The 23,560-nt window shown below is 41.3% G+C and overlaps 2 protein-coding genes across 2 annotated transcripts in view; both read right to left on the bottom strand.

Annotated features, from left to right (window-relative positions):
• Positions 1–5,221: 5,221 nt before the first annotated feature.
• The window catches only part of LOC101856170 (sterol-4-alpha-carboxylate 3-dehydrogenase, decarboxylating), a 35,912-nt gene continuing 17,573 nt past the window's right edge, over positions 5,222–23,560 (bottom strand). The window contains exons 5-7 of the mRNA XM_005095273.3: positions 8,755–8,891; positions 6,993–7,095; positions 5,222–6,455 (exon numbers count right to left, since the gene is read on the bottom strand). Of these exons, the coding sequence (XP_005095330.1) occupies positions 6,108–6,455; positions 6,993–7,095; positions 8,755–8,891 (588 nt within the window). The 3' untranslated portion in view covers positions 5,222–6,107. The remainder of the gene's footprint in view (positions 6,456–6,992; positions 7,096–8,754; positions 8,892–23,560) is intronic.
• On the bottom strand, positions 20,124–22,963 carry LOC106011386 (leucine-rich repeat and fibronectin type III domain-containing protein 1-like protein). Its single transcript, XM_013080791.2, has one exon. It carries the CDS (start codon positions 21,871–21,873, stop codon positions 20,200–20,202), a length of 1,674 nt encoding a protein of 557 aa, XP_012936245.1. The 5' UTR covers positions 21,874–22,963; the 3' UTR covers positions 20,124–20,199.

Raw genomic sequence — 23,560 nt, 5'->3', positions numbered from 1 at the left:
GTACGACTAGGAGGAGGGACAGATTACGATCTGAAGGAGATGGGACACAGCTTGACACAGGTGGAGACTGTTGACCAGGACTGACGTAAATGGAGAGCTCTTGTTGGTAGTCTAAACTCCCGCACGGGGTGACAACGACGATGAGATGGGCAAAAGGGCCTACAGTCGCCACAAAGACGTCAGAGTGGCGTGGCATAATAGACAGTGGTACTCACTCCCCCGCCCCCACCCAAAAAAACCCAACTAACAACCCCCCCCTCCCAAACTTGGTGAGACTACAATTATCGTCAACATCATTCCAAAAATCCCAAAATCATTACTTGAAGAATTTAACAGAGAAAATTAAAGAATAAGAGAGCATCCAAATCAGAACTATAGCAAGGGAATTCAATTGAAAAATAAGGAAGGAAATAACCAGACAGATCGAAACTATATTGTGCCATGCCTCTTCATGGCTTTATTCGACGTAAAGTTTTCTTGTTATCTTTTTATGGGTAACTCCAAGAAACAGATTTGGGACATTGTGGAGTGTCGCTGGTAACATGACACTGTAGACCATCATCTGTTCCACTGCTCAGCCATGAAGACCTCAGAGATATGATTTAATACCGGTAATAGTCTTCTTCTTCCTAAGCTGTCCATCGAGCCTGTGAGTCTTATTTTTACAGTCGTGATAAGGATATTTCTTTTTAGCAGAAAGTGTTTAAATTTAGAATTTTGCTTGACCTAGTAATTTTACTACTACAACATAGTCGTTTCAAAGCTGGTGGTTTCGAGGGTGCCACTGGTAGGTCCTATTTCTTTCTCTCCCTCTGCTGTTTCTGTTTGTCAGTCGTACTTTTTCCATGCGGCAAATTATCATGATTGAGTTGATGTGTATCTCTTTACTCAAACAAAACATCCAACCCTTTTCTTCAGTTTTGCCATTATTCTGCTCTATCAGTCATGGCATAATGAGGCTGCTATTGTCCTAACTCATCATAAATAGAAACTTAGCATCAGTAGTATTGTCCACTAAAGAACAGATGACTGAGTAAAAAATTAGGCCCTATGTCCCAGCTCAATTCATGCAAAACAATATGAATAAATCGGCTTATACGACATACAAATACATCCTGTGAGTTTAAATACTCAAAAGAAAACTGACTGACTGTACATTCGAAACAATCTCTCTGTGGTTGTAGACATCAGACAAGACACTGATGGGGGATTAGTTGTGAACTTGACAGTGAAATAGAAGTCAAAGTTGGGAAGCTGAAGAAGACCTTATATTTTTCTCATCCTCATCAGACTATTACTTTAAAGCCCTGCATTGCATAGGCCTGCATTGTATGGCTAGGTTGACATTAACTTTTCCAAATTAATCATCACTGTTGTTTAAATAAACACTTTCACTACTTTTAGGGGATTCAAATGAAACAGGTAACCCTTAGCGCAAGTCCCATTTATGCCTGAGCTCTGGCATATTGGTAGCTTGACAACTTCCCCTACTACAAACAAATTAAAGCTAGCTGCATTTCCAAGTTAAAACCTCTACTTACAAGTTGATGCAGTAACCCCTCTCCCCCTACCCCCCCCCCCAAATAAACAAAAACAAAAAATAAAACAACTCCACAGAGGATCAATGTCCAATATTCTTTAACATTAATTTTTAAAAAACTGAATTCTTTACACTGATTAAAAGTTTGATACACGGTACAGTTGCACCTGCTTTGACTGCCACCTGTCCAATACATTCACTTTTATAAATGATCATTTGCCACCACCTCCCAACCTCCCTCGTTAAACATTTTTTTGGGAGTCTTATTAATGACAATGTTCAAATCATCCACCTGTCTGAACAACCACTTTCCTCCTCTACAACGGGAAGCCGTCTTCAAAAATTTCGACAATACTTCACATGGCACAGCATGCAAATCACGAAACCACTTGACAATAAAAACAACAAATTGCATAGTTCCTTCAATCTAGCAAAACTAATCAAACAATACATGAAAGAAATGTGATGTAGCGTGGTGGAATCAGGCTCTCGTCAATTTTTGGGCATGTAGAGTTATTGGTATCATCTTAAAGCTTGTTCACTTGCCTTTATTTCAATGAAAAAATATCCATTTATCTTGAATACAAGTCAAGATATTTGCCAATGAAGGAGGTGGGGTCACGTGTTTTCAGAGGTAAAATTAGTGAGAAAATGGCCACCAAAAAGTAGTTTTTTCCTTAGCTTAACAGTCCGTGGTAACTGAAAATTTACATTTTTTGTGTCTTTAATCAACGTTTTTCAGAAAAATCCACACAGAAATGAGTTCTTTAATGGACATGAAAGGTGTTGAGCCAAAAACAAAAATTTGATAAAAATTCACAAACCTGTGGAAAAATGCAAGTTTCTTCACTTTGATTATTTTGACGAGAGCCTGATTCCACCACGCCGCCTCACAAATATCTTCAGAGGACATCTCCTTCCTTAAAAAAGGTAAGTCAGAACTGTATATCATAGCGTATAGGACATTTATAAGTTAAATAATAATCAGGATTTCAAAGTCGCCCTGCACCTTATCCATGAGATACTAAAATAGACCCAAAAAATCCAGATGGGACTGACCAAGGGAACAAAAACACAAACTGTCCGACTTTACATGACGGGGATGATGCAGTTGAGATGAATGATAACGAGATCAAAGGCCTTTTCAGTTGTGACAATGAAGAGTTTTTACACATGGATCAGTACTATAATTATTTTGCTTTGGCCTTCTGAAAATAAAATGAGCAGCTTTTCTGTAATGGTCTTGCCATGACAAAAACTGATGCATCTTATCTGATGATATATCATTTACACTGAAATCTTAGCTGTCAAGTCTACTACCTGTATCTTATCCATGTATGCTTCCTATCCACCATGATATACAGTATGTGCTAAGTGAAATTCTGACTCAATATGTACATAAGTCTTTAAACGATTACCTCTCTAAGGCTTAACTCCAGGTGCTACAAAAACAATAACAAAAGCAAGTATATAGAAGCAGACTGCAAAGTATATATTGCTTGCATCCCTTTTTTTTTGCGCAGTGAGGAGGCTTTAGATTCCATAATAAGAAAACAGGATCAGTTGTCAAGATTCACACCGAATTCGAACACCATTAGTATCGCCAGTCAGAAGCAGTAACGCAGAGAACAGGAAACCATGAACAACATGTAGACTCTTATTTGCTTATGCATATCAAATGAAGAAAGACACATTGACTTTCATGAGCCCTATCCCCCCCCCCCCCCCCCCACTCTTTAGTTCTTACAAACGCATTTACACAAACATCATATATACAAATGCACTCACAAAAGAACCACAAAATACATAGTTACATGCACATGCACACACAGATAAGTGCATACACACACACACACACACACACACACACACACACAAAAATGTCTTCTTAAGCCTATTCAGAAAATACATTGAGAAACCGTGACCTTGTAAAAGTCAATCATAAGTCATTCAAACTGGTCCATCATCCAACAAGAACAAGAACTGATTAGATCTTAAAAGCATTAACAAAATTTTACTACACTTGCAATACAAATAGGTCATGTAAGTGCCGAAAATTAGAGGTGTTACTTTGAGAGAGGGACATACAAAAAAAAAAAAGGAAGAGAGATAAGGACGATACTGGTTTGATAAAAAAAAAGGACACCTGACAACCACTCACAGATCTGAATAGGAAATCCAAAACGCTCATAATGGATTATCTGATTAAGAAATTGAATCTGTATCACAATTGGTACAACAGCGATTATTTAAAGTAATTCTGCTTTAGTTAACATCTGATCAGATCCTTCATCAATGCGAAATTGCTGCAGCACATCAGGTTGTAAAACGAGTCCAGGTTTAATAGCTTTAATACGACACCAAACCCAATAACCATAAATAAAACAGTAGCAAGAAATCAATTGAATAGTTTATCATAATACCAGGGGGGAACTAAAAATGCACTCCTTCAAATGCGTTTTAAAAAATGTAGGTGTGCTTTCACCATGCCTGTCAAGGCTAAACATGGGCAGAGAGGGATACAGCATCTCAGAAGAAGGACACAGATACTTGATAAAAACTTTCCCCATTTGTCTAGCATCTGCGTTTGTTGCCATTTTTTTGTCCAAAAGTTGCCACAAAAATGCCAAAAGTTGCCAAAAAAAGTTGCCAATAATTTTCAGGCTTTCAACTAGCTGTGACGACGTAATATATTGATAGAGGTAACTTAATCTAAAGCACCAGAATTTCTTGTGCTCTGTTTTAAGCATCCAGAATATTATTTGTAGCCACATAGAGTGTAAAAACGTGAAAAATAAAGGTTTCACAACAGAATGAAATCAAAATTAGAATAGCACACAAACAACCGCAAAAAAGTAACAAATAAGGGCGTGTGTCCACCTATCCGAAGATTGGCCGTTTTAACCCTAAACGTGTTTAATTCAAGAAAAAGTACTGGATGTCAATTATGGAATAACACACAAGGGGCCTGCCAGTGTCAGTTTTCGGTTTTGGTGGAGACACGCTCTAACATAACACATTTATACATTTTTAAAATTTTTTTTTTGGTTAAATGTAGGAACATCAAATTAAATGACATTACGCTGTATAAACAGACACACAAATAGATCAGAAAAATACCCCCCTCCAAAAAAATAACACACCGACAAAGAGGGAAAAATAAAAGACAAACAGCAATATAATAAAGAGTATGTAATGTACTTATTATTATTCTTAGCGTGAAAATAACTAAACATGGACACCTTAAAATGATCAAAATACACATGAAGTAGTCTTTTCTTTTTGAAAAATGCAAAAATCGCAGCCGCGATTCGCGGACAAAAAAAATGCCAAAAATCGCGACCGCGACAAACGCAGGTGCTAGATTTGGGGATTGAACTTACGTCTCCTGCATGTAACTGCAAAGCACCTAACCGCTACAACAACAGACACCAGTTTGAACACAGTGAGGACAGCACAAAGCTGAATAATCTGTTACATAGTGGGGAAATGGCAACATCTTCGTTCTGAAATATAGGAGGAACTATTCCATAACAGCGAACAAAAAATAACAGTCCAGATAGGGATTTTATAAACAGACAGAAGCGTATAACAGATGTATAAAAACAGCGACAACCATTTCTAAAACTTTCCTTCTTACTACGGATAGAACAACACTACCCCACTGTCATTAATTAAAACTTGGCAAAAAAAAAGCAGTTTTGTACAAAAAGATTTGAATAATAGCTCTGAGCAAATCAACATGTGAACTTTGGCAAAGGCTTGTTGCCCTCTTGTAGTTCAACAGAAACAATAAAAACAAGATCAACATAAATAAGTACAAGTAAACTTAGAGTACAGAATTGAAAAAAACATCAAAACTGACCTATAAAATAGTCAGGTGAAAAAAATCAGTACCAAACACTTCGCACTAAATCAGAATACAGTTACTGCTCCAGCAGTGACGAATACCTAATCAACCATGCACACTGACACCGAAAGTCTTGAAGAAACATATTAGGTCATTCATAAGCTCTTACTAATCTCAGTAAACACTGTGGTCCACACAAGTCTTTCTGGGTTTAATAACCCAGGCTCTTCCAAGCACTTCTTCTTTTCACAAATACATCATTTTAAAATAACATTTGCCACTTTACATCCAGTTCATAGATACAAACGATAGCTATCTGCTTGACATAAATAAAGTCTTCAAAAGGTTATGATCAAGGAAAAAAAATTAACCATGTTAAAAATCCGGCAACAGAGAGGAGAAAAACTGAAGTCCCTTAAGATATAAACAAAGTTGCAATCACAAGAGCAATTCCAACAGGGCACCAGTTCAAGATTTAGAGGGACAGTTTTTAAACAAATACAAGTGTCTTGACTGAGAAAGAAACACTACTTAAACATCCTGGATTTGAAAGTACTGGTATCCATCAAAACATCAACAACAAAAATGTCATCTAACATCATTTGTTATACTTTGGTACGACTTTTGAGATACTTTCAAAAATACTTTGAAATACCAAAATGGAGACAAACATCTTTACAAAATAATTTCAACCGTCTAAGCTCAGCTAGTACAAGATTATGACCCCTTCTTCTCCTCAGGATTTCTCATCTCTGGATAACTCTCAATGGTCAACTTGAGCGCCTGGTCCAGCGTGAACACGGGGGAGTAACCCAAGTCTCTTTTGGCATTCTCGCAGTTGTAGAAATGATCTGTGCCGGCCAGCGCCACCTTCATGGGCGAGAGGGAAGGGGTGAAGATGACCAGCGGACTGACAATCCAGGCCACAAACTGCAGGAATAAGGCAACCACGTAGAGCAGGGAGTAGGGCAGGTGGATTCGGGGGGCCGGATAGCCCAGGCCGGTGAGCAGCCTGGTCATGAAGGTCCAGAAGAAGATGGGCTCGTCATTGGTAATGTGATAAGCCTGGAGAGAGACAATACAGATTAGGTAAAAAGAAATGGGACAGAACAAGACATACAAGTATATATGTTGCCCAACTTAAACTGTGTCGACAGTTAATCAGTTAATTGTATTGTTTGGCTTTCATCAGCATTCTAAATTGCACACACCAGAACTTATAATGAATATAATAAAATATAACATAAAAATGTACGAGTGCTTGCATGTGTGTGTGTGTGTGTGTGTGTGTGGGTGAGGGTGTTTGTGTGTGTGAGAGAGAGAGAGAGAGAGAGAGAGAGAGAGAGAGAGAGAGAGAGAGAGAGAGAGAGAGTGAGGGAGTGAGCGAGTGAACGAGTGAGTGGGTGAGTGAGTGAGTGAGAAAGAGAGACAGAGTGAGAGAGAGAAAATTTGTATTTATATATGATAGATAGATAGAAAAAGATAGATTGGTGACAGACAGACCGACCGACAGACTGACATACAAACATACATACAGACAGACACATAGATAAATAGAAGGAAGGTAAGCAGGAAGGAATACAGGATGGAACGGTCGATTACCTTTCCGTTGGCGGGAGATCCGGGCCCTATGTGTTCTGCAGCCAGGATGTGACCATGCACCACGTTACCCACGTAGGTGAAATCTACCACATTTTTACCATCCCTGAAATTCAGTGAAATAAAACAACTAAAAAAACAGACAACAGTTACAATAAACCACCATGACTGTGAAGGTGAAAGTAGTTAACGATTTGCCCCTCATCCAAGTCCTAATCAATATTCAGGTGCCAATTGGCTACAACCCCCCTCCCCCTCCAAAAAAAGCCCCCCCCCAAAAAAAACACAAAAAACAACCAACAACCAACAACAAACAAACAATAAACCTTGAACTTTTATGCCCCATAGAAATGAGCATGCAGGGACTTGAAATTTAAGGATAATTTTGTCTAAAATGTCTATAATCTTGTATTAGAAGCCTGAGCTGCATCAAATATTCACCAAAAAAGGTATCAAGTACTCGAAAAGAAAGTCAACAAATCTAATTTCTCAATATCTATTAACACCCATTCAGAACATAAACTAATTTTTATTATTGGAAGCTGTTACAAGCATGATCTGTGTAAGTGATAAAAACTGTAAAAATTCTGGGCCCCACTTCAGACAGCAAAAAGGTGTGAGTGAGAAAATGTGCGGGAGGCAGGCACACCAACACTGTACTTTGATGTCAAGTAGGGGCCACACAATATCATCCTGTGGGTCTCATTTGGCCCACGGGCTGTGAGTTCGAGACCCCTGATAAGTATATATATGCACCTAAAGAGTCTTAATATTTTGGGGTTTTTTTTCTCACTTTTTTCTTTGATGAAAACCTCCAAAATTTTGGAATAATCAGATGGTGGTAAGTAGTAGTACCCATTGATCAAAAGCCTGTGAAATTCATTCCTGTCTGCTCTGTGTACCTGTGTATGACAATGAGCCCAAAGAAAAGGTACTTTATGAAATTCCTTTGAGATTCCATGCACACGAGGAAAACTTTTACGGGTCACATGACTACAAGTATGCAAATGAGGCAATAATCACCCCCTCATCTCGATTCACTGCCAAGTGACATACTTCACTTCTATGCGATGAATGGAAACTTTTGCTAGTGGGCGCGGGGCCTTACACGACCATCGAGTTGTTTAATTTATTCATCCTGCAGATAATCTTTACTCCGGATGCAAATAATTTATGACAGCTTCGTCTCCTCATGGGAGGTCTACGAAAAGGTTAATGAAGAAATATCTCAATTTGATAAAATCTCTATGTGTGGCGTGTAGATATTCAGAAAACAAAATACTATTCAATGACACAGAAAAAAGGGTTGAAATGTAAGTGGTAAGGAAAAAAGGAAGAGAGGAAAGAGATGTGAAGAAAGGGAGAAATAGATAAGAGCCCCTCTGAATGGCTCTGCGTAAAAACCCAGAAGACAGCCAGCCACTGTGAGTGGCGCTGCAGGCTGAATCAGTTAACAAACTATTCAAAGAATAAAACCCTCTAACTTACCACTTTGAAAAATAATAACCCCATTCACCCACTACTTGCGTCTATGGTGTAGTGGTTAGCTGCTTCGCCATTGCATGCAGAAGTCTTGAGCTCGCTTCCCATATGGGGAGAATTTTCATCGAGTATCTTGGTCTTTCTACCGGCTTGTAGTATCCCTCTCCGTCTGGGTTGGCCCTGATAGGGAAAGGTTGAAGCCTATTTCCTAAATTATCTAAACTGTGCTGATAGTTGCATTAAAAAGAAACACTTTCACTGGAAAAAATAGTTATTTACTCACCCAATGATGAACTTGGTCTTTCCTTTCCGCGCCATGTCCACTGTGATTGGAACGAGCTGCAGATCTCGAGGCCCAAAGATCCCATGAGGTCGGATCGCCACAGTATAGAAGTCATCACTGTTTGCTTCAAGGCTGGTCTGCAACAACAACAAAAAATGTTCAAATTACAGGGGAACTTGCTCTAACAAGATAATGTCCATCGCTGTGGGCTTACTTGTAGGCTAGCTTGGAAAATAAAAAAACACCTTTTTCTAAATACAGTCGAACTTGCTCTAACAAGAACCTGTCTAAGACAATCACCTGTCCATACGACCACTTCCTACTCCCCCCTTGTGATTTTTCATTAAGCAAGTTTTATGGCATATCTTCAACCCTGAGGGACAACTTAACTGATGGAGAGAATACTGATCAACTCTTGAAGAGACCACCTCCAGAAAACCAACCAGAAATTCTTTAATCCAGAAATGACCTCCCAACAGGTACAGAAACACCTTCATGGGAGGAAATTGCAGGAGCTATAACATCACTGAATTGAAGTCCCGTATGGCAGCTGGTCCCGACCATATATCACCAGAAGCCCTTAAGGCAGATAAAGAAACATCAGTGGAAATTCTCTATGCTCTATTTCAAAAGGTTTGGCAAGAGGAAGAAATACCACCAGACTGGAAGGAGGCCACCTAATCAAGCTGCCAAAGAAGGGAGACCTCAGCAATTGTAACTACAGAGGCATAACACTCCTGTCCATACCTGGGAAAGTCTTTAACAGGATACTCCTCGAGAGAATCAAGCTGGCAACAGACGAGAAGCTCCCAGGAAACCAGGCAGGATTCTGCAAAAACCGATCATGTGTGGACCAGATCGCTACTCTGTGCATCATTGTTGAGCAATTGTTTGAATGGAATTCACCACTCATGGTCAACTTCATTGATTAGGAAAAGGCATTTGACAGCATGGACAAGGAAACTCTGGAAACTCAAGCAGCATTATGGAATACTTGACAAAATCGTCAAGCTTGTGAAGGCCACCTATGGTAGAACAAATTGCCAAGTCTTCCACTAAGGATGACTCTCAGAACCATTCCAGGAACAGATAAAAACAATCATAAAAAGAAGGAGATATAAGGACACTAGATGTTGCATAGGACAGAAGGAGCATTCCACGCCCGAGCACCCGCCAACCACCCACATACATTGGTTTGGACGATTGTGGAATGACGCTGACAATGTGTTATCGTGATACATATTGAGCTAACGGTACACCCATTTTGATCACGAGTGACGTATCGGTGAAATTTCACAAAGATCATAGGATTGTCAGTCGGATCTTGTTTTCACAATAGTATTACAGCACTTGCAACACGATTAGGTAATATAAGCGCAAAAAAGTAGAGGTGCTAGGAGCAAATCATACCAGAGCACGCGCCAACCACCTCGTAGACAACAGAGAGTTAATCGGGTCTCGATCCTGGGGTAAATAGCGCTTGAAGATTACAAGCGAAGCCATACCAAGGTTTAACCAACTGACCATAAGTTTTGGCAGAAAAGCATATCACTTAAGGAAAGTGAGAGACGCTGCTATCTGGACATCAACAGCTAAAAACCACAGGTGTTTACGCTCGCAAAGTTTGTTGTCCTCTTTTCAGTTTAAGCACTTGAGAGACGAGACATAAACCCCGACCTGATCATTGTGAATTTGAGAGTGTGTTTACGAAATTACGTATGTGTGCATGTATGTTTGCATTTGTGGCAATACAGGGGGAATGGAAGGGGAAGGGGGGAGACGGGAAGGAGGAAAGTAAGAAATATGGGGGAAAATTAGCCCAGTCTGGAAATTGATAGAAGATTTCTCAATCTATCTCGTAGTTGAGGCAAAATCTCCACCTCATGGCCATGACTGTGAGAAGTTATTATTAGTAATAATTAAAAAATAAAATACAAATAAGTATAATAATAATAATAAAAATAATAATAATATATGGCATTTGTATAGTGCAAATTCCCGTTCAAGATCAAGCTCTAAGCTCTGTCAAATCACATAATTTATAACCCCAGCAGACCTGATAGCATTCTGAAACAATCTCAACACCCTGGTAAGCATACAGAGCAAGCTGCCATTTCAAAGGCATTTAACAACCATTCCCAAGGTCACAACGTCAGGCCTGAGGCTTGAAGCCTCAAACCCGCAATCTCACGATTACGAGTATTTCGAATGGTAGCCTAACCATTAGACTACCAAGGTTGAGGAAAACAAATATTGACATACAAACACACAAACATTCTCTCTCTCTCTCTCTCTCTCTCTCACACACACACACACACACACACACACACACACACACGCGCGCGCGCGCGCGCATACGCATACAGAGAGAAAGGAGGAACAGGGGGAGAGAGACATACAGACAGACAGGCAGACAGACAGGCGCAGGCAGGCAGACAGACAGACAAGCAGGCAGACAGACAGACACACAGATAGACAGACAGACAGACAGAAAGACTGGCAGACGCGGGGTAACTGTAGCAATAACAAGACACTACCAAACCGGCACCTCACACCAGTCGCTGATCTGTATCTCCAGTCTGCACGGAGAGATCGAACCCCTATCAAAACTGTTTCTGTTAAGAGAATCCCTGGGTTGATTCCTATCGATTACCTCTTTGTACCCCCCGGTATTAAGGTACACACTATTATCAGCAATTTCGGACCTAGCTTGAGCAGATTTGGAAGGGGGAGGGGGGGGGGGGAGGGGAGCTGGTAGTACTGAACATACTTATGTTATGTAACGTGCACAGTGGGAGGGGGGTATGAACAATATATATTCCTGTTCTATAATGCCCACACGGAAAATTGGGGAGGGGGAGGGGGGATATTGAACTTGAAGATTTAAGTAACGTAGACATTTCTTCGACCAGTTGAGCCAGCATCGGGAGGTCGTACAGGGCAGTGTGGATTGATCAAAGGGAGAGTCAGAACCAATAACTTTGAAACCTTCGATCGTGATTTGCTTCCCCGAGCTTTATATTGGAAAAACAAAGTTATGTGTACCAATGCACGACCGCCCGGGCTACAGTGAAAGGCATGTATATATATATTTATTACAGAAGAGTCTATCACACATTCCTTAGCAGAAAAGAGTAACGGCGCAACAGCTTGGAAGATCGCAAAAGTGATCATAATTAGATCTAGCATTATTAAGCACTATCCCCAAGAAGAAAACAAAAACAAAACAAAAAACATGCACATTAACACCCCCCCCCCCGCGCGCACATACACATACACACACGCGCGCGCGCGCGCGCCACACACAATCTAAGAACGGTTAACCATCTTTTTTTTTAAACGTTTTTTCTAAATTAGATTTTTTTAAAGCAGCACGGTCGATCTCAGGACAGAAACTCGCGCTGTCTGTCATCAATTTAAAGGGTCAGATCGTGAAAAATGGGATCAGAATGCTCCCGCCATTTTAGTTAGCGTTCTTGCAATAACGGCAAGTCGACGTGCCTGGAGCTAGATATATCAAACCGTGTACCAGAGGAATGCCGTTTGGAGGATTACTCCTGCTCTCCTGTTTGGTGTCGGGTTATTATTATATTTCCAGAAGCGATACGAGCAGTTCTTTATCCTTGACCAATAACGTCACGGTCTTCTTTTAATTAATGTAGATGTTTCTACGCCCGCATCCTCACACTGCTACCTCAGAATTACAAAGCTCTATCTGCTCAAAGCCTAATTATAAGAAATTTGACGTAAAAACCGTTGAGATTCACAATTATATAATTATGTCAAGCCTTTTTCTAATGCAATTCTTAGAATGTCTTATAAAGACTCCCACATAATCATAGGATTTTGATAGAACAGATCTAGCATTTGCTTGCTGACCTCATGGTCTTATCAACTCAAAGCGGCCAAAAATGTCAGATAGAACTTTGTAATTCTGAGGTAGCGGCACCTTAGCTCAGAGGTGTCGAACTTGAGGCCTGCGGGCCAACTGAGGCCCAGGGGTCGATAGTTTGCGGCCCGTGCTTGTTCAGTTAGTTTTGGTAAGGTTTTACGGCGCTCGCAACTGTATAAGGTATATTAGCGCAAAGGGTGGATTTCAACAGAGAAGGCTTACTCTGTTCATCTATCTAGCCTCAACAGTTGGCCTACAAAGTCTGCTTCAACTATCAAGGCACCCTAGAAATAGCAGTTCACAAGATAATGATAAACATACAAAAGAAGTAGAGGAAAAAATGACGATAGTAAGGATGAAGAAAGAAAAAGCAGCAGTTCCCTTTATGTTGTCCATGCACAGTATGAGCATGACATTGGTAAATCAGAAATTAATTTACAATTCTACTTTTCAAAACAACATGTTAATATTCCCCTTTTGAGAATGGCCTAAAGACAACTTCAATAAGTATAAGTAGCACCGCCCTTGTTTGGGGGGGGGGGGGGGGGGGCTACTTGGCATTAAAGTTAAGTTTAAGTGTTCGAGCGACACTCACGTTGTTTTTCTCATTCGCACTTTTGTACCAAGGTGTTCCCCGGGATTTTTATTTTTGGGCTGTTGTTTTTTTAAATCACTTATGGGCAACCACAGCTCAGACTCCTGACAGCTTCCGGTGGTGTTTGTTGAAAAGTTGTAAAAGCGATTTCAAAGTTGTAGTGAAAACCAAGAAGAAACCCCCAAACTTAAAACCCGTTCGTTTGTGAAATACTTGAGGCGGTTTAGGCTCATTCAGACTGTATCCAAGTGGCCCCTGGTAAATTGAGTTTAAAATCCATTACCAGGGGGACTTCAACCCTCTGCCAGGGGCAACCAGGACTGAGAGGAAACAGCGTCCCAGCAGAAAAGACTTTGAGTTGAGAATGGATGGAACTCATAAGACGGATGTGGAAGTTGCACGCCGAAAAATAAAAAAAGACTTCCTCTTCCTGTATTCGATTTTCTTTCTGTTTTATAAAACATTTTATTATTAGTATTATTATTAGTTTAGTCGTTTTTTTCGGAGGGGGAGGGGGTTGTTTCCTTGCTTGTTGCTGGTGCGTGCGTGTGTAAGTGTATGTGTGTGTGTGTGTGTGTGTGTGTGTGTGTGTGTGTGTGTGTGTTGGGGGGGGGGGGTGTCGGCTGCTGTTATTGCTGAAGGAGTTTAATGTAAAAAAATTCAAGACACTGAGTCCATTCGTCATTTTGAAAGGGGAAAACTTGATTCGGGTTACCACGATTAAAAAAAATATCTTTAAAACTAAAAATAGCCCAAAACACACCTAGAAAGCACTTGGATACAAACGAACAGCGTTTGAGTCTACCCCAAGTTCGGAAAGAAAAAACCCCAAACCCAACTACCTTGCACTACGCAGTTTAAAGCTATAGGCATTGCGTGTCAGGCGAATTTTGCGGACTTCATAATGAACTTTTGGTCCCTTCAAAAGCTTGACAACTTCAAGGGCATCCCGGTGTAACAAAAGGGATTAAAACTGCGTATTCTTGCACCACGACACGTGTCCCCGCTAACAATTAACAATGGGTTTTTAGTTTTAGTAGAGGTTTTACGGCGCTCGCAGCTGCATAAGGTCATATGAGCGCCAGAAGATTATTAGAGTTAGAGGTGTCACAACAGAGTAACAAACATAAAAAAGAAGAAGGGGAGATAAGGATGATAGATGTTTGGTAGGAAAAAAGGAGCAGACCACACCAGAGCACCCGCCAACCACCCAATGAGGGTTAAATCTAAACTTTGGTGATGCATCTAAAACAATTAATAGAGCATAAAGACGATAACGAAATGTCCGCACAATGGGTTTATCTGAACAATGGAATTTAATCAGGTCAAAACATATGAGCCCACAGTACACTGAAGAGCAATTGAAAGCAACACAATCACTGTAATCGTGTCCACAATGGAAAGACATGAAATAAATTTAAACTAAAACAGACACGCTGTCAATTTGAAAAAAAAGACATGAAATAAATCTAAAAACATTTGTTTTATCTACAAGCTTTATGCCATCATCAGAACTGTGTTCACTTAAATATGAGAAGAGTGCCAAATAAATAGAATGTTTTATTAACAGTACAAACAAGTTCACCAGGCTCGAAAAACAACTAACAAGTAAAAAGACAGATTGTTCACTTGCTTTACTTCAATTAGGGAACGGTGTGAGGGAGTGTGTGTGTGTGTGTGTGTGTGTGTGTGTGTGTGTGTGTGTGTGTGTGTGCGCGCGCGCGCGTGCTTGCGAGCGTGTGTGTGTGTGTGTTTGTGTTCGCGTGTGTGTGCGTGTGTGTGTGTGTGTGTGTGCGCGCGCGCGCGTGCGAGCGTGTGTGTGTGTTTGTGTTCGCGTGTGTGTGCGTGTGTGTGTGTGTGTGCGTGTGTGTGTACGCGTGCGTATGCATGTGTGTGTGTGTGCATGCGTGTGTGTGTGTGTGTGTGTGTGTGTGTGTGTGTGTGTGTGTGTGCGCGCGCGCGTACGCAAGCGCGTGTTGCGTGTGTTTATATTTTATGGCGATATTATACTACGGACTTCTGAAGGAATCAAACCTACATTCTCCTACCAAAAGCTAAGATACAAATTCAAACGAACAGATGATCAACATTTTCAAATACTACAAAAAACCACCAAAAAATAAAACCAACAACAAGCAAACAAGCACACAAACAAGAAAAAAATAAGAAGAACCCCCCCCCCCCCCCCAATCAATATAGCTTTAGTTGTTTACAAAGTAAATTAAGATATCAATCGTAACAGTCCGCCGTTAAGTATTTTGAAGCAACCTCTTCATGTGACCGTGTGGCATGTTCACGAAAACGAACGTTTATAAAGGCGGTGTCACCACGGTGAGCAAATCACCGCTAAAGACAAACCTGCAAAAAAAAAAAAGTCGAACCACTCTTAGTTACCATTCATGATAAGCAATCAAGTAATAGTAGATATTTATTTTACGCCCCTATCGACACAGTAAAGATCATCCAGGAGGGGGAATGCTTCGAACCTGCCTGCCAGGACCAGCCCGTGCGGAGAGGGATACAACGACCCAGCAGAAAGACGGAGATTCTTGAAATAAATTCTCCTCACTCGAGAATTGAACAATTCTTCTGCGTGTGGCGGCGAAGTCCCTAATCCCGATACCACAAACAAGTGGTTTACCATTCATTATTTGGTCGCTTTTAATGACAAGCAGGCTGACCCAGATTTCGGGGGTTTCCAGAAATCTTGACCTGTACCAAAAGAAGGCATTGTTCTACCTATATAAGTTTGGTCTCATTGGTGTGTGCATTTGTTTGGTTACAGAGAAAACTCTCCTTGTCTTTAAAAGAAACTGAACCTTCTTTTTTCTCAAAACAGCATTTTTAGGGATAGCCCCTTTCTGCTTAAAAGCGACCATTTGTTTGTTAAAGTAAAGAGTACAGAAACACATCGACACGATAACGGTCATTTAGTGCAGGGAAAAAAAAGAAGCAAAACAGACAGAAACAACAGAGGGGAGGAAAACAAGTAAAAACTTCCAATGGCATGGCGCCCTCCAACAACCTGCACCCTTCATTGTACCTTTTCCAAAAATATCAAAATGCCCCCCCCCCCGGTGCATAAACACACTAAAAATAACAAGCCGTTATAGAAAAACGCATTGACACCAAAAAGTCGGAAACTTTATAAAAATAAACTTGCATTATTCTTTAAAAAAAACAAAGACAAAAACAAAACAAAACAACGCAAAAACTATTGACTTTTCCTGCAATTGTTTGACAAATGAAGCCAGTGAAACTATATTTGAAGAAAATATGGAAACTTTAATACTGAAAGGTGCGGAAACAAAAGACACGAAAAAATGGAAGTCCTTCATCGAGCAATAGTATTAAATTACATCAAACCATACACACTTCAGAAATACATTTAAAAAAAAAATTAATTCATACAATGTAATACAGTTTAAAAAAAATAATTTTCCTATGAAACAAAACTAAAAACATATAAACTTTCGAAAGATTAGGAGAAAAATCAAATACCCACTGGAGGTCGATTTTGTCCCCTCTCGGGCCCTGTAGTTCGGAATAGCCAGCCCAGTCGTGCAACTTGCGTCGGATTTATCATTGGAGCTGACACATGTTTTATTATTGTGACGCTCATTAGTCACATTTTCGAGACGTTTGCACTGATTAGTACAGTTTGTTTTGTTTCCTTTTCTTTTGTTAAAAAAAAACCTAGCAGGTAGTCGTGTTTGTTTAACGCCCCTTTCAAAACTGTACGGTTATTTAAGAGTCGAGACCTCTGACTGTTGTAAAGCGCACAGAACATTTTGTAGAGCGTGGATATGCGCTATATAAACAGAATTATTTTATCTGTAGCTCTGGTTACCATTATCATTAAAACGAGCCAAATGGGTGGAAAGCCTTTTAGTTTAGTTTTAGTTTTAGTAAGAGTTATACGGCACTTGCAACACAATAAGGTCATATAAGTGCCGAAGATTAGAGGTGTTACAAGAGAGTAACAAACATAAAAAGGAGGGGAGATAAAGACGATAGATGTTTGATAGGTAAGAAGAAGCAAACCACACCAGATAACCCGCGAACGACCATCCACTGGAAAGCCTTAACCCCCCCCCCCCCCCAAAAAAAAAGCCCAAGTTCAGAAAGCCTAGTTATGGATTATAACCAGGGCCAACTGCTCCACAGCACGTCCAGCATGATACCAACCGACGATCTAACCGTTCTCACTTGTTAAAGAGGCGGGTGACCCACAGGCACAATGGGGGAGGGGGGGGGGGTCGTTTAGTACAGGGAAAGAGTGAATCAGACAAATAGAAACAAACGAAGGAAAGAACAGAAGCACGACCTATCAGGGGTACCCTCCAACCACCCAACGATGAACGCTGTCCCTGGAATGCCATTATCAGCGGCAACACATTAAAACAACGTCAACGATCAATAATAGAGCCATCACTTGCGTCGATGGGGGCGTAAAAACAGTCCCTCTTATCATGCACGTACAAAACACTTAATTCAATCAATAATAGCTCTTAATGTCATCAGCCCGTAATCAGAAAGTCGTCCTCCTTCGGTTGAAAAAACAAAAACAAAAAAACCCAACAAAACAAACAAACGAAAAACCACAAAACAAAACAAAAGCAGCAGTTAATTAGTTGAATAAACGTCGAAATCATTATCATCATAACAGCAGCAGCATAACTATCAACATTAAATATATTAAAACAACAATATTACCAAGTATATTTTCTAAGTACACATATAAAAAGGGATTACATGTACTTGTTAACATTAATAAGAAAGGTGATTGAAAATGAACGATAAGTAATGCATTCATGAAGTTAACATTACGATAATAACAAAGTAAACATATTCGTGCGACTGCGTACGTCTGTGGCTTTATTTGATCTATGCGTGTGTGAGTGTGTGTGTGTGTGTGTGTGTGTGTGTGTGTGTGTGTGCGCGCGTCGGTGTGTGTGTGTGTGCGTGCGTGCGTGCGCGCGCGTGTGTGTGTGTGTGTGTGTGTGTGTGTGTGTGTGTGTGTGCGTGTGTCTGTCTGCGGTGTTTATGCTTGAGTGTGGTTGCGTGTGTGTGTCTGCATATTATACATCTCTTTCTCTCTCCCTTTCTTTCTTTCTCTCTCCCTTTCTTTCTTTCTTTCTTACTCTCTCTCTCTCCCTCTCTCTCTCTATCTCTCTGTCTCCGTGTGTGTGTCCGTGTGCGCGCGCGCGCGCGCGCGTGTGCGTGTGTGTGTGTGTGTGTGTGTGTGTGTGTGTGTGTGTGTGTGTGTGAGTGTGTGTGAATGTCTGTGTGAGTATATTTGTGCGTGTGTGCGTTTGTGTGTGTGTTTTTGTGTATGTATGTGCGTGTGTGTGTCGTCATGTGAGTGCATAAATGTGTGCGAACAGGAGAGCAGTATTGACTTGAGGTAACACATCTTATGTTTGATATTAGGACGGAAGACTTTAGTACGATACATGAGCATTGGGATCTGTGAACCTTGAGAGCGAATGTCAACAAAGTAACAAAAAATGAAATAAATGAAATAAAGTAAATGAACAAAAATAAATAATAAATAAATAAGTAAATAATAAAACTTTTAAGAAAAAATAATTAAAATCAAACAAACATACAGACACAAAACTGATGTGATCTAAACCTACAAGGAATACACTTAAGACTATAAATGAGAAAAACCTTTATAAAGGACATATTACCGTTGTTATAGACAGCAGTCGACTAAAATTTCTCAAGAATCATGTGCAGGACTTCCCCTTTCCCCCTTTCACAAACAAGAAAACTTCTTATGTAGAAAATTTAATAATACCTTAAATGAATATTATCTAGCCTATAACTCGATAATAAAGCCTTATTTTCACTGAGTTTCCTTTAAAGATTACATTGCCACATGTACATCGTTAAAATAAAATAATTTATGTGTCGGTAGTTCAAAATTCTGCCACCATTGCTATTCTGGTAGATTTTAGACATTTGAGGCTTTATTAATACATTGTAACGAAGGTAAGTTTTATGTATCGTTGATTTACACGCCTTCCATGCTACACAGTAGAGCTGGGCGAAGAGTCGATTCCGGAACCGATTCCCACGATTAATACTACGGAAGTAAAGTTCCGTCTCCTTTTTACGTAAACCAACGGTAACCATTAAAATCTTTTTTTCTTTTTTAAGAATATATTTTTTGAAAATTAGAAGTTGATGCTTCGTAGTATTCCAAAATCAAGGTTATCCTAAATCCTGAAAATGTTCGGAGCCAACCAGGTAACCACCGGAAGAAATCACGTCATTATAAAGTAAGTAATTGGGTTCGGAGTCGATTCCTACGATTCCTAGCTTTCAATAATCGGGAACCTAGCCGCCCACCACTACTCCACAGGTCCCTTAAGAGGTAGAAATGTACGACCTAAAGTAAATTTCCGATCAACTAAGAAAGAGAGCCGTGTAAGTCCCTCCCGTCCCCACTTCCCTAAAAACACACAAGACCAAGCAGTACATTTTTAACCAATGTCGTCCACGCTGCAGTGCAGATTCGAACACAACACTGATCATAAAAATTTGAATAGATGGGGAAGTCTTAGTCCAAAGAGGTTCTACCCTTGACTCGCTGGGCAGAAGTGGTTCCCTAACCTATCTCCTCTGGCCGTCATTACACACAAAAAGTGCTACTACCCTGACAGACTGGTAACAGAAAAGGAGCTCAAAGCTCAGTTCTATAAAAGAAAAAAAAAATATTTCAAAATTATGCCACTTAACAGTGATAATAATACTGTTTACCAATTAGGAAGGTGTCTACCAAAAAGTCAAACCAAGGAAATGACAAACTCGTGCGTCGGACGGAATTTGATTTACACCCCCCCCCCAAAAAAACAACAACAAACAAACAAAAAAACCAACAACTTCTTACAGTATTATAGATCTATTCAAAAAGCCTGAAATGACAGAACACCCCAGTCTTTGTCCTTCACGGTTTCAAAAAAGCCATGGCGCCCTTAGCGGCCATGCCAGGCCTGAGAGCCTGCGGTGTGCCGGGTATGTTGGTCATGTCCGTCAACTCCGGGGTGCTCGACAAGCTCTTGCGGCGCTGTTGGCTGTCCGGCGTGACGCTGATGCGGGTCTGGCTGCTGAGCGAGGTCAGTTTCTTCACACCGAACACCGTAAGGACTGAAGCAAGGATGAGAGCCGCAGTGCCGAACACGGCAGCAAGGGCGATAACATGGGCGTTGTCCTCTGCCGGGGAGCTCTGCGCTGGCGCTGGTTGTGGCAACGACGACGATGACACAGCTCGATTTCCTGGCGAGCTGGGAGACAACACAGCTGGGTTGTTTGAAGAGAGTGGAGATAGAGACGAGGATGCCGAGAGTCCAACTGGGCTTGTGGATCTGGTTACGATAGAGGTTAAGCTTGTTCGCGTAGACGGCTTCTTGCTGCTGTCCGGTGTGGGGTTTGTGGTAGCGACAGTAGTAGTGTGGGGAGGGTGGACGTCTACTTCTATCTTGCACGTGTCATTCCCTACATTATTCACGGCTGTGACCACGAGGATGCCGTCGTAAGACAACGGGATGCTGTCCACGTGCACGGCCACCCAGTCCGAGGGCACGTCGTTTATGCGGTCTGACGTCATCTGGGTGCCTTCCACGAACGTCCAGGTGACGTTCGGGTACGGCTCTCCGGTCACCAGACAGCGGATTCCCACAGTACCGCCTTCTTCAGACGTGACTTTCAAGGGGCAGTCCTTTAGGGCGGGCGGTTCGCACTTGAGGAGTGACTCCTCCACGTCCATCAGATGTTGGTGCTGAAGGGCCGGAGGACCTGCGCACGTGAGAGCGTCTGTCTTACCCGCAGCCACAGCATGAGGATACTTCTTCAGCCAGGTTATTAGGCAGTTACAGCGCCATTGGTTACCCCCAAGCCACACACGCTGGAGTTTACCAAAGTACGGGGCAAGATCGTCTTTCAAGTAAGTCAGATTGTTATAAGATAGATCGAGGGAGCGCAGAGTGGGCATATGGGCTAGGAAGTCTGCGGGGAATGAGGTAAGCTGGTTGGCGCTCAGGTCCAGTTTGGTGAGACTGTTCAAATTGTAAAACATATTAGGGTGCAACTCCGTAAGACCCAGGCCGCCAAGGTAAACTTCACGGAGAGAGGGAACGTTCCAGAAAGCACGGTCTTCAATCTTGGCACCGGGATTGTTAGACAGAAATATATGTGTCAGTTTTCTGAGACTTGCAAATGTATTCGGGAGAATAGTTGAGATTCTGTTATTGGACAAGTCAATCCGCGTAAGATTGACCAGATCTATGAAGGAATCTTCACTGACAGTGGTCAACTCGGTGAAAGAGATCTTTAATGACACCAGGTTCACCAAGCCATTGAAGTCAGCGCGCGAGAGACTGCTCAGAGAGAACTTTGCGGCCCCCTGTCCCATGATGGTCAACCTTACTGTGGAAGCAGCCAGACCACTGGGGATGCTGGACACGTCAGACAAAGAGCAGATCACAGAGTGGCCGTTCAGATCGTGGCACTGGCACTGGGCCGGACATTGTCCATTCACGTGCGGCGTAAAAGCCAGGATGGTGGAGAGTATTATGGCCAAAACAGCAAAAACTTGGGGCTTTGTCGACTGTAAAATCATCATCTTCGTGTCCACGAGCTTATTGGTTTGGTTTACTTTTCAGTCCGAAGTAATCGTTCTTCTTTCCAAAAAATAAATGGCGCTCATATGACCTTATGCAGTTGCGAGTGCCGTAAAACCTCTACTAAAACTAAAAAAACAAAAAATAAATACAAAAAAATCAACTTCACAACCAGGACTGAAGGGGTAAAAGTTAGCTGAAAAGAGCAACAGGAGGGAAAAAACTGAGAAATATGTAAACAGCTCACAGCTCTCACAGAATCTTATCTATTGGCCCCTGAATACCACATTACAGTACTTGTTTCAATTAAAAATCAAGCACTGATCAGTAACACAGTGAAGCGCCAAAAACAAATGAAATCACAAGTAAGGCAATAAAATCACAACAGGAACGGTGAGCGGCGTAAATAAATCAGTCAGCGGACAGAATCAAAGTGGCTGTCTAAGAGACCGCACCTAAGCCTTTTGAATGCTATGATATCAACTTTCAGAGAGGATTGGCTCTCAAAAATGGGTGAGTATTAGGCAATAATAATGTGGCTCGGTGTTCACGTATTCCTTATAAATATACAGGCGGCTTACTAACACAAACTGATTCGAGCCAATCGCAACAAGTAAAAATCCATGACGTCATATTCAAAGACGTTGAAAGCAAGCAAAGTGTACGATCGGGAAGGGGACGGGCCTTCCTGTGTGACTGGTCACTCGCACTGCATGCTGACGGATTGTAAGAGATCCTTCTTGGGACTCGGTCCGAAATAACGAATCATCTATTTAAACCACATATTCAAACATGCACACGGACATGCATTATTATTAGCATGGCACCCCCTCCTGATCTCATCTCATCTCTCTCTCTCTCTCTCTCTCTCTCTCTCACACACACACACACACACACACACACACACACACACACACACACGCACACAAACACAGATACAAAAAACACACCCGCTATCATAAATGTATTCGACAGTTTAAAATAAGGCATCTCCGAATTAATAGCAATTTTCAGTGTGATTATCCCAACTGAGAGTAGGTGTATTAAAGGTGTTACTAGATAGTAGCATGTGGGTGTTTGGCGGGTGCTCTGGTGTGGTTTGCTTCTTCTTTCCTATGAAACATCTATTGTCCTTATCTCCCCTTCTTTTTTATTTGTGTTACTCTCTTGTAACACCTCTAATCCTCAGGCGCTTATTTGACCTTATGCAGTTGCGAGCGCCGTAAAACCTCTGCTAAAACTAAGATAGTAGCATACGAAAAAAGTAAGTAGGATAGATAAGGAGGTTAGATGTTTGATAGAAAAGAAGGAGTAAACCACACAAAACCATCAGCCAGTCACCCACTATGTATTTCTAAAAACTCAAAATTAACGAAAGCAGAATTCGCCACTTTGCGTAGGTCCAATGTCATGGCATGAAGATTTCCTGGAGGCGATCTTGGAGGATTTAACTTATCGGCGGTGGTCACTATCCGGCAAACACTGGTGGTACACACACTTTTGTGTAGGTGGGGCAAGGAGGTGCCGGGTGGGCGGGCTGATCGTTTCAATCAGATTTTGACTAGAGAGAAGGAGGGGCTTAACTTGAATATACCCCATCCCCCCTCCCCGGCCTTTCCCCCATCCGTCTCAGGAACTAAAAAGCTAAAGACTGTCTAAAAGTGAATAGTTCAATTCACTGCTACCAGT

This window comes from Aplysia californica, unplaced genomic scaffold (assembly GCF_000002075.1).
Source record: "Aplysia californica isolate F4 #8 unplaced genomic scaffold, AplCal3.0 scaffold00099, whole genome shotgun sequence".
NCBI classification, from domain to species: domain Eukaryota; kingdom Metazoa; phylum Mollusca; class Gastropoda; order Aplysiida; family Aplysiidae; genus Aplysia; species Aplysia californica.
The sequence above is the reverse complement of the archived record's forward strand: the minus strand, read 5'-3'. Positions and strand labels throughout refer to the sequence as shown.